Here is a 12,053-nt window from a genome sequence, read left to right as displayed (position 1 = left end):
CGAACAGTTGTTACGATGAAGCAGGAAAATAATCATGTCCTGGTTTGATATAGCAACTTTGTTGGAGGATTCGTTAAACAGCGGGCACGACTGATACATGAGAAAGAGACAGGCGTTGTGTGAGACTCCTCCTTTTAAATTCCAGAAATACTAATAAGGTGACATTCGGAATAAAAGTCTGTGATCGCCTATTTTTACCTGGAAAAGTGTAGATATTTTATGTAAGTTGAAAATTATGGGAAATTCTCTAATTTTAACAAAGATATTATATCCAAACTCAATTTAAATTTTAAAGATTTTTATCATTTAAAAAAGCTAAGCAGGTAAAACTTGAAATTGCAATATGCGTCTCATGTCTGAGTCTTTCCAAAGACAGGTCTATTTTAAGGAGTTTTTTTTTTTTTTTAATGTGTCCATTTATGGATATTATTACTATGGAAAACAGTTGGGGGAGGGGAACTGACTCCTCTGCAGATTTTTATTTTTGAGGATTCTTTTAACATATGTTTTTACTGCTTTTTAGAGAGAGAGGAAGGGAGAGGGAGAGAGAGATGGAAACATCCATGATGAGAGAGAATCATGCATCGGCTGCCTCCTGCACGCCCCCCACTGGGGATGGAGCCCGCCACCCGGGCCTGTGCCCTGACCGGGAATCCAACCGTGACCTCCTGGTTCCTAGGTCGACGCTCACCCACTGAGCCACACCGGCCGGGCATGTCTCTGTGCTTTAGTTGAGTGTGGCTGTAAAAGAGGGTTAAAACCCGCATTCCTGCCCTTGGCATCCCTGTTCCCACCCTCGGGGAAGGTGCCATGTTGTAAATGATGGATTGGATCCATAGAAGCTGCCGTTTGGGGCAACTAACCGGCAGATTTGTTAAAATGCGAATTTACAAACCCATTCCCAGCGACCCCAAATGCGGCCAGTTTTTCCTGTTGTTCATTTTCACCCCTTGCTGGTGACTGACTCCCCTGCGACTTTCCCTCCTCCTCCTCCTCCTCCTCCTCCTCCTCCTCCTCCTCAGACCTGCACCCAGATCGTTGCCCCTCGAGGACACGGCGTCACTGCAGGGCCTGTTCTCTTGTCTCCGTTTTCCTGTCTTTCACGCGCTCGCCCGTGGGTTTTTCTGTAGAGATAGCATCCCTTCCTCCCCTCTTGCTGGGAACAAAAAGGGAGACACATTGAGACAAGATACGCTCCCATGGCAACAAGAGATTGGCAGTAAAAAATCTGGAAAAGTTTTAGCCTCGGCTAAAATACGAGGAATCGGGCTGCTTTGGGAGAGTTTGGAGACGAAGAGTTCTTGAAGTTAGATTAAAAGCAGCTTTAGCCGGGGGGCGAGGGTGGGGCAGGGGGAGCCCTGACTTTGGGCCAAACTAGGGAGGGACCGTACTGTCGCCATCTCTCTATGCCTTTATTTATTTAATTTTTTTTTCTAAATATAACATTGAATCAGGGTCTTGGGGATGAAAATATTTACACACACACACACACACACACACACACACACGCACGCACACACGAGATGCCTAAGCGTAGCCACGTGAGGGACCCGGGTTACTGGAACCGTCAAACCGATACAGTAATGCTTACTAGTAACCGCAGCTTAACGATGGTCTGTCTTCATTGACGGGCAGGTGAACGCGGGGCAGGGATCCCCACTCTCCGAGTAGCAGAATCCTCCCGTTCGCAATTTAAGAGCCTTTGTTAAAAAATAGCCGAAGCCCCGGCCGGCGCGGCCCTTCTGCAGGATAACTCGTTCCATTCCCGGTCGAGGACACGTACCTGGGCTGCAGGTCCCATCCCTGGCCCCACCAGTCGATGTTTCCCTTGAGCGTTGATGTTTCTCTCTCTCTCTCTCCCTAAAAATCAATGAAAACGTATCCTCGGGCTAGGATTAAAAGCAGAATCGTCTAACTTGTCAACACAGCGGAAGACTTCTAATAACCCAGTGGGGCAAATGCATCGTGAAAAGATGGGTCACTCGTGGGGAGGTGATGCATATGTTTTGTGGCATCACTGACTCGCAGCCAGATCAGACCCTCCGTTTAAACAAAGCTTTTTGAGACTCGATCCCCAGTAGAGGAGGTGCAGGAGGCAGCCGATCAATGACTCTCTCTCATCATTGACGTTTCTCTCTCTCTCTCCCTCTCCCTTCCTCTCTGAAATCAATAAAAAACATATTTATTTTAAAAGAGAGAGAGAGAGAGAGCGTAGCATCCCCTGTCCCCATGAGTAGCCCCTCCCTTTCCCAGTACCTCTTCAGCCGGATCCTGAATTTCCCAGGCCTTGGCCTGGGTGCCACCACCCACCTGCTTCTCGGCCTGGGGAGCCGGCAGGAGACCTGAACAGCCCGGGATCCTGCTGGTCTTGTGTGCGCGTTGAATGCGTCTCTAAGGAAAAGCTCGGGGTGGGGGGTGGAAATCTGGGCGTTCAGTGGAGTCGGGGTGATCTGCGGGGTTCCACCACCGGCGGTGGCCGTGGTACCATCACCACCAGGGACTACAGAGACGGACGCGGGCACCGGCTGGTCCTCGAGGGATTCCTGTGGCTTCTTAGCTGCTCGCGGGGCCGGTCCTTCCTGCCGTTGATTTTCCGTGAGGGAGGCGCCCCGGCTGGACGGGATGCGCCCCCAGATCCCTGACCGTCCCGTGTTCTGGCCCCCCCCCCGCCCCCAGGTCATGAAACGGGTGCGCACCGAGCAGATTCAGATGGCCGTGTCCTGCTACCTCAAACGCCGGCAGTACGTGGACACCGACGGTCCCCTGAAGCAAGGCCTGCGCCTGTCCCAGACCCCCGAGGAGATGGCAGCCAACCTCACAGGTGGGTGCGGGCCGCTGCGGGCGGGCGAGCTGGAGAGGGGGACGCACGGCAAGGTCCCTTCCGGTCTGAAGCCCATGAACATATATATATATTTTTTTTTTAAAATACCACCGTTGCCCGGCCGGCGTGGCTCAGTGGTTTGAGCATCGACCTACGAACCAGGAGGTCACAGTTCCATTCCCAGTCAGGGCGCATGCCCGGGTTGCGGGCTCCACCCCCAGTAGGAGGCAGCCGATCCATGATTCTCTCTCCTCATTGATGTTTCTATCTCTCCCCTCCCCCTCCTCTCTGAAGTCAATAAAAATATATTTTTTTAAAATATCACCATTGACAGCCTTGAAGCAAGGAGAGAATGCTGGTTTTAAAAGGAAAGGACATTCTCAGGACACACACGAAAATGATACATTTAAATACGTAGTAAAAATGTGAAGTTGCCGAGACCGGTTTGGCTCAGTGGATGGAGCGTCAGCCTGCGGACTGAGGGGTCCCGGGTTCGATTCCGGTCAAGGGCATGTACCTGGGTTGCGGGCATATCCCCAGTGGGGGATGTGCAGGAGGCGGCTGGTCGATGTTTCTCTCTCATCGATGTTTCTAACTATCTCTCTCCCTTCCTCTCTGTAAAAAATCAATAAAATATATTTTTTTAAAAAAAAAGTGAAGTTGAGGACACCCCCAGGAAACAGAGCAGAAAGACCGTGGGATATGGGGGGCGGAGGGGAGATGAAAGATCAGTTCAGGAATCTGTCCTGGAAGCAGTAGGAGAGCCAGAGAAAAACCAGGGGAATCAGCGAAATGATTCCAGCCCGGCCGACGTGGCTCAGTGGTTGAGTATTGGCCCAAGAACCAGGAGGTCCCGGGTTCGATTCCCGGTCAGGGCACAGGCCCGGGCTGCGGGCTCGATGATCCCCCGTCGGAGGTGTGCAGGAGGCAGCCCATCAGTGATTCTCTCCCATCACTGATGTTTCTATTTCTCTCCCTCTCCCTTCCCCCTCTCTGAAATCAATAGAGATGATGTTTGTAAAAGAAGAAGAATAATTCTTTTTCCGTCCCCATCTGTGTGTCTTCTCCGCCTTAGTCCAAACAGAGTCTGGCTGTGCCAACATCGTGTCGGCCGCCCCGTGCCAGGCGGAGCCCCAGCAGTATGAGGTGCAGTTCGGGCGGCTGCGGACCTTCCTCACCGGTGAGTACCCGGCACCCCGAGCCTTGTCCGATGAAGAACGCGTCGTGGGGATTTTCCTCGGAGCCTGTTACATTCCAGGCACGGCGCTGGGTTAGAGAATCAACGGTAGTTTACCGCCCTGACCGGTGTGGCTCAGTGGACAGAGCGTCGGCCTGCGGACTCAAGGGCCCCGGGTTCGATTCCGGTCAGGGGCATGGACCTTGGTTGCGGGCGCATCCCCAGTGGGGAGGTGTGCAGGAGGCAGTTGATCCATGTTTCTCTCTCATCGATGTTTCTAACTCTCTGTAAAAAATTAATAAAATATATTTAAATTTTAAAAAAAAAGAAATATTAAAAAAATAAAAGGTAGTTTACCACTTGCCTCAAACTTACGGTCTTTGGAATTTCTGAGAGAGTTGAAGGACAAGGTTAAAGTTTGCAAGGGCGAGGGCTCTGGGTGTATTTTTGTGGTATTGTTTATATATATCTATATATATGTACATTTTTTTTTTTTATTGATTTCAGAAAGGAAGGGAAAGGGAGAGATAGAAACATCCATGATGAGAGAGAACCATGGATCGGCTGCCTCCTGCACGCCCCCCACTGGGGATCGAGCCCGCAACCCGGGCATGTGCCCTTGACCAGGAATCGAACCGTGACCTCCTGGTTCATAGGTCGGCGCTCAACCACTGAGCCACACCGGCCGGGCTTTGTTGGGCTCATATTTCAGTCACCAGCCTCAGAAACCAGGGTCCTGACACCATGTGGTGTGGTGGGGCGGGGGCGCTTCCCCGGGAGGGCCCCCCACGCTCTTCGATGATGCTGACTGTCCAGCGCGCTCCTCTTCTCGTTGTAGATTCCGATTCCCAGCACAGCCAGGAAGTGATGCCTCTCCTGTACCCCCTCTTCGTCTACCTCCACCTCCACCTGGTCCAGAACAGCCCCAAGAGCACCGCCGAGAGCTTCTACAGCCGCTTCCACGGCCTGTTCCTGCACAACGCCAGCCAGAGGGACGTGGTCGAGCAGCTGCAGGCCACGCAGACCCTGCAGGACATCCTGTCCAACCTCAAGCTCCGCGCCTTCCTGGACAGCAAGTACGTGGTCCGCCTGCCGGAGGACAGCTACCACTACCTGATCCGCTACCTCCAGAGCGACAACAACGCCGCCCTGTGCCGGGTCCTCACCCTGCACATCCACCTGGACGTGCAGCCCGCCAAGAGGACCGACTACCAGCTCTACGCCGGCGGCGGCGGCAGCGGCGGCGGCTCCTCCTCGCGGGGCGAGGGCGGCGGCCTGGAGCCCCCCGACGTGCCCGGGGGCCCGATCCTGCAGAACGAGGCCGCCCTGGACGTCCTGCAGGAGAGCATCCGGCGGGTCAAGGAGGGCCCGCCCTCCCTCACCACCATCTGCGTCTACGCCTTCTACCACACGGAGCAGCTGCTGAACGCCGCCGAGATCTCCCCCGACGGCAAGCTGCTGGCCGCCGGCTTCGACAACTCCTGCATCAAACTCTGGAGCCTCCGGTCCAAGAAGTTGAAAGCCGAGCCCCACCAGGTGGACGTGTCCCGCATCCGCCTGGCCTGTGACATCCTGGAAGAGGAGGTAGGGGGGTCCTGCTCCCTTCCCCGCACCTGCCTTGCTCATCTGCTTAGAACAGTGGTCGGCAAACTGCGGCTCGCGAGCCACAGGCGGCTCTTTGGCCCCTTGGGTGTGGCTCTTTCTAAGCCTTAGGAGGACCCTAATTAAGTTAATAACAATGTACCTACCTATTTAGTTTAAGTTTTAAAAATGTGGCTCTCAAAAGAAATTTCAGTCATTGTACTGTTGGTATTTGGCTCTGTGGACTAATGAGTTTGCCGACCACTGGCTTCGAATATTCTTTCCAGACGTGACTGATCTTACAGAGCAGGGACTTTTTGACTTATAATCCTCATCCGATAGCAAACTCATGCCGTGTAACCTGCAGCCTTTGAGTCCTGCACATGCCTAACCTCGGAAGAGATGAAAATTATTGTGTTTTTTTTAATATAGATTTTTATTGATTGCAGAGAGGAAGGGAGAGGGCGAGAGAAACATCCATGATGAGAGGGAATCATGGGTAAGCTGCCTCCACGCCCCCTACTGGGGATCGAGCCCACCACCCGGGCATGCACCCGACCCCTGGTCGGGAATCGAACCGTGACCTCCTGGTTCACAGGTCAACGCTCAACCACCGAGCCACACCGGCCGGCCACTCCCATAGTTAAGTTCTTATATAAACTTCCTGGAGTAGAGCAGTGAGTCATTCTTGAAATTTTGAAGCGTTGTTGTAACCTCTTTGGAATGGAGAGCACTAATATTCGTGGTCACAGTAGAACCGTAAGCTCCCAAATGCTAACGTGTTTTGAGTCCCCGGTGCCTGCCACAGCCATTTTGAACATGGGTGGACACGCGTGTGTATTTTCCCTCAACGCTGTACACATTGGAGCCTTTGCTTCATTTCAGTTTAATGGTTTTTTCAAGTAGAAGTTAAAAGGATGCCCTTTTCCTAGGCGAGAACCTAAAGCTCACACATACATTTATTTATACACCAACCACGGCAATGGGTGATAGAATCTGCATCCCGCTGCCCTTCATTCTGGTAGGGTTTCATGAAAACCCACCGTGATTGATGAATCCCGGCGTCGAGGCGGCTGTAGCTTTAAGGAGCCTGCCTGTGAGTGAGTGAAGGTTTTGGACACAGACAATGTCCTGGTGGGGGAGATGCTGGGGGTAGGGGGCAGCTTCCCCCGCGGGGACCAGGGGCGGCTGTCCTCCCGGCTGTCCCCCACACAGGAAGTCTGTCCGAGAATCACAGGGGTCACTGGGCTGTAGAGTCTCCAGGCCTTGTGTTGCTCCTTCGGGGAAATGTTTGCGACCCTCCGGAAAGTCACTGTTCTAAAGCCGCATCTCTCTTCCCTCGTGGACACCAGCAGTGCGTGCCTGGTCACAGGGTGTGCGTGCCATTTACTGGTGATCGCGCCTGTCTGGCTACTGTTCTCATGGGCCGGGGTTAGTTTTGGCTACACGGCTACGGTGGTTCTGTATTCATCATGCACTGAGCCCGGCTGGCGTGGCTCAGTGGTTGAGCGTCAAGCTGTGAACCAGGAGGTCAGGGTTCGATTCCCGGTCAGGGCACAGGCCCGGGTTGTGGGCTCGATCCCCAGTGTGGGGCGTGCTGGAGGCAGCCGGTCCATGATTCTCTCTCATCATGGATGTTTCTGTCTCTCTCTCCCTCTCCCTTCTTCTGTGAAATCAATAAGATAAATAAATATACATATACTAGAGGCCTGATGCACGAAATTCTTGCAAGGGGCTAGGCCAGTGATGGCAAACCTATGACAGGCGTGTCAGAGGTGACATGCGAACTCATTTTTTTGGTTGATTTTTCTTTGTTAAATGGCGTTTAAATAGATAAAATAAATATCAAAAATATAAGTCTTTGTTTTACTGTGGTTGCAAAGATCAAAAAATTTCTCTATGTGACATGGCACCAGAGTTAAGTTAGGGTTTTTCAAAACGCTGGCACGCCGAGCTCAAAAGGTTCGCCATCACTGGGCTAGGCCCTCGCAGCCCTGGCTTTGTCCGGAAGGTCGTCCGGATGGTCGTTCCGCTGTTCGGTCATCCGGTTCCAATTAGCATATTATGCTTTTATTACCATAGATGTTTTAAGTCATGAAACTGAGACCAGGTCTGCGCAGGCGTGGGCGCAAGGACGTGTCGGGATTGGTCTCAGTGGGCTAGACACGGAGCCGCGTGGCTCCTAAAGCAGCCAGACCTGACACGCCCCTGGAGTGAAAGCACCGAGGGCTGAACATACGCTCAGAAGTAAATCTTTTCGGACAGCGGCTCTCAGGATCCACAAGGAGAGTCACCATAGGCTGCCCTTTCCGTCGGCTTTGGAAATCCCTTAGCCTCGACCCAAGAGTGAGACCCACAGACATCGCTCCATAAACAGCCTCACGTTGCTGTAGCTTTTTCTTTTTTTTAATATACTTTATAAGATTTTTTGCCAAAACCGGTTTGGCTCAGTGGATAGAGCGTCGGCCTGCGGACTGAAAGGTCCCGGGTTCGATTCCGGTCAAGGGCATGTACCTGGGTTGCGGGCACATCCCCAATAGGAGATGTGCAGAAGGCAGCTGATCGATGTTTCTCTCCCATCGGTGTTTCTAAATTTCTATCCCTCTCCCTTCCTCTCTGTGAAAAATCAATAAAATATATTAAAAAAAAAAAAAGATTTTTTACAGAGAGGAAGGGAGGGGGATAGAGAGTTAGAAACATCAATTCAGCCGCCTCCTGCACACCCCCCACTGGGGATGTGCCCGAAACCAAGGGACATGCCCTTAACCGGAATCGAACCCGGGACCCTTCAGTCCGCAGGCCGACGCTCTATCCACTGAGCCAAACCGGTTAGGGCTGCTGTAGCTTTTGCTGGGCTAAATCCTTGGCTGCAAAACGCATGGAAGGAAAGAGGGGTGTGAGCTGTCGGGGACTTTTTACTCGGTCACGCGGTTATGGGCCGATCTCCTGGGGTCGCCCTTAAGAGCGAGACCCCTGTCATGTCCCGGGTAGGTGCTATTTCCCAAGCAGCGCCCCCCCCCCTTCCCCCCTGCCCTCCCACCCCCACCTGCTGCCCCGAGATTGTGTTTCCCACACGGACCACTAAACATCTCTTCTTGTGTCCCCTTTGCGGCCCCGCCCGGCGTGCCCAGGAGGAGGAGGAGGAGGCCGAGATGAAGACGCTGCGGGGCCACTGCGGGCCCGTGTACAGCACGCGCTTCCTCGCCGACGGCTCGGGGCTGCTGTCCTGCTCCGAGGACATGTCCATCCGCTACTGGGACCTGGGGACCTTCACCAACACGGTGCTGTACCAGGGCCACGCCTACCCCGTGTGGGACCTGGACATCAGCCCCTACAGCCTGTACTTCGCCAGCGGGTCCCACGACCGCACCGCGCGGCTGTGGTCCTTCGATCGGACGTACCCGGTGCGGATCTACGCGGGCCACCTGGCGGACGTGGACTGCGTCCGGTTCCACCCCAACTCCAACTACCTGGCCACGGGCTCCACCGACAAGACGGTGCGGCTGTGGAGCGCCCAGCAGGGCAACTCGGTGAGGCTGTTCACAGGCCACCGCGGCCCCGTCCTGTCCCTCGCCTTCTCCCCCAGCGGCAAGTACCTGGCGTCGGCGGGCGAGGACCAGCGGCTGAAGCTGTGGGACCTGGCCTCCGGGAGCCTCTACAAGGAGCTGCGCGGCCACACGGACAACATCACCAGCCTCGCCTTCAGCCCGGACAGCAGCCTGGTGGCCTCGGCGTCCATGGACAACTCGGTGCGCATCTGGGACATCCGCAACAGCTTCTGCAGCGCGGCCGCCGACGGCTCCTCGGGGGAGCTGGTGGGCGTGTACACAGGGCAGATGAGCAACGTCCTGAGCGTGCAGTTCATGGCCTGCAACCTCCTCCTGGTGACGGGAATCACGCAAGAAAATCAGGAACATTGATTTTTTTTTTTTTTTTTTTACACCCTCGTGGTGACGGACCGGGCGGCCGTGGAGCGAGGGCTCCGGGCTGCATCTGACGATCGAATCACTGACTGACTGTGAAAGACTCCCCGCCTCTCCCCGTGTCCCGCGCGGGCATCCTGGGCGCGGGCACCCCTTCCTCGGCGCCCCCCCCTCCCCCCCCCAGTGTCCAGGACGCGGGGGCGGGGAGGGGGTACGGACAGGTGGTGGTGGTGGTGGTGATGAGCGGACGCGAGATCAAGAATTGGGATGCTCTGGAGGTGGGGGGGCACGTTCTTCCAAAGAGGCCCCCGTGTCCTCGCGAGAGCACCTCCTGTCTGTCTCATTCTCCCCCCCCCCCCCACCCTTGCTGGAACCACGATGCTGCTGCTGACCGGCCGGCCGGGGGACCCACTTTGGTCCCAGGGGGGTCGCAGGTCACAGCCGCTGGCTGGCGGGAATGCAGGGGTGGGGGCGAGGAGCATCCAGGATTTTTATTGTTATTATAATTATAGTAATTATGATGATGATGATGATGATGATGATGATGATGATGGAGAAGGGGGCACCCAGCACTGGCAGAGGCATCTCTCTGCTCCCCACCTTCAGGTCCAGCTCCCGGCACTGGCTCTGATGCTTGGCATTTTGAGGTTCAGGGAATCCGGGGGCTCCGGGAGCGCAGTGTCTTGTGGGAAAGGGAGGATTTCTGGGCGACGGGTGGGTCGCCCCTCTCCCCCTTCCCCCCGACGTGTTCCTAGAAGTGGGTGCATCCCGTGGAGGAAGCCTGGGGCTCGGGCAGTGATGGTGGGAAAGCTAGACCTCGTGGCTCACTTCTGTGAACAAGCCTCCGCCCCCCCCCTTCCCCCCGGGCCCCCGAAATGTCAGAAAGAAATGAAAATAATGTGAGGTGATCAGTCCGGAGGCAGAATGAGAAAGCGTTGACTTCCCCTGCCAGCGTAAGGTCAGAGGGGTGGCTTTTCCGGCCTTTGGCTCCTTGAGGTCACTGCTCCCGCCTCCTGCATCGCAACGGCAGCTCGATGTGCGCCTCGTGAAACACACTGTAAGCACCATGCACGCATCCGAAAACCCCGAGGACGGCGCCAGGTCTGATGTGTGGGCAAAGGATTCAATCTTTCTGGTTTTTTGGTTTTTTTCCCCTGAAAAGAGTTATTTTGTATTTTGTTTTCTATTAAAATGTATTTAGTTTCCCAAAAACAAAGTGTTGGCATCTCATTTAAGCTGTGAGGAGAGGCGGGTGTGGCCTGGACTCCGGGCCGGACCAGCCCCTCGAAGGTGCACCTCTGCGCGCTGCTCAGCTCGCTTGGAATCACGCTTCCTCGGCATTCCCCTGGCTCCCGGATCGCATTTCATACCGTTCGGACATCCCAGACTGCCATGCTGACCGGAGACAACGTCTGCGTTGCCACCCAGAGTTATTTGGTGAGATCCTACTTCCAGTTCTCCTCCTCAAAAAACCCCATTACAAAATCGCTAGGGGGTGTTATTTAATGAACTCGGACTATTTATTGAACCATTTCCAGGTAAAGGACTCGTTCAGAGATGTCAATGACGCCAGAATTTCTACAGTGTGCTTCCCACGCGTCATTTTCTGGCAAGGACACGAGAATTCCCAGGAGGGTGTCTAGGGAGACTCTAGAATTCTGTGCCAAAAAACTTTTTTTTTTTACTTGAGCCTAAGGTGCTAATAGGACATGTTTCTTATAGATAAAAATATATATTTGAGACATTGCAAGAAGGATCCTTTGGCAACTTAAGACAGTTATCACCTTCCACGGGGCCTGCAGGGAAAAGCCTAGAATATGCAGGCGTGCGCTTGTCTGTACGGAGTGAACCCCTCCGCTGGATTGTACGGTGTATTGCTAGAAATAATGAAATTCTCCGATTGGACCGAATCATTCTCAGAAGTGGAAATATCACTGATCTGGAAGCTTTTGTGTTTGTTTGTTTTTTAATGCAGAACTTCTTTGATTAAACGCAGAAACATATAGGTTGGTCAGTCTTCACCTTGCCGATCATGTATATATACGTTTGTGATTTCAATGGAAGCTCTTAATGATTTGCATGTTTGGCCTATTTTTTTCTTTTTCTTTTGTGTGCTCATTTTAATGTGGGGTCATCAAACCTTCTAGAACGCCCCTCACAACTTTCCCCCCAAATCTTGGAACTATTATGAGGTGGGTGGGTGTGTGTGTCTATGTGTCCACAAGGGTGTACAGAGGACGTGGGCGCCCCCTTTAGGTGGCTCCCTGCTGTCTTATTTCCTCTTCAGAGCAGTCCTATGGTGTGGACAGGACGGGTGATGCTACCATTTTGTATTGAAAATAACCTAAAGCCTAAAAAAAAAGCTATATAATTTATTTTTTTGGAATAAAGAAACTTTAGAATATTCAGTTATTTTGAACCACAATGATGAATCTGTGATGTGTATATGGTGTGGGCGGGGTACAGCTGAAATAATCTTACACTGACAGGCTCAGTAAATCTGATTGTAAATTTTAATTTTAGCCGTAGACTGGCCGGAAGAAAGAATTAT

General features: G+C 53.4%; 1 protein-coding gene across 1 annotated transcript; it reads left to right on the top strand.

The window, feature by feature from the left end:
• The first annotated feature begins 2,193 nt into the window (after positions 1 to 2,193).
• On the top strand, positions 2,194 to 10,718 carry TAF5L (TATA-box binding protein associated factor 5 like). The gene is made up of 4 exons (XM_081114602.1): positions 2,194 to 2,821; positions 3,897 to 4,001; positions 4,837 to 5,582; positions 8,711 to 10,718. Exons 1-4 carry the CDS (start codon positions 2,623 to 2,625, stop codon positions 9,497 to 9,499), a joined length of 1,839 nt encoding a protein of 612 aa, XP_080970728.1. The 5' UTR covers positions 2,194 to 2,622; the 3' UTR covers positions 9,500 to 10,718.
• The last annotated feature ends 1,335 nt before the right edge of the window (positions 10,719 to 12,053 follow it).

The sequence above is a fragment of the Myotis nattereri genome, assembly GCF_964212035.1.
Source record: "Myotis nattereri genome assembly, chromosome: 20".
NCBI lineage: Eukaryota > Metazoa > Chordata > Mammalia > Chiroptera > Vespertilionidae > Myotis > Myotis nattereri.
This window is presented reverse-complemented; position numbering and strand designations above follow the sequence as displayed.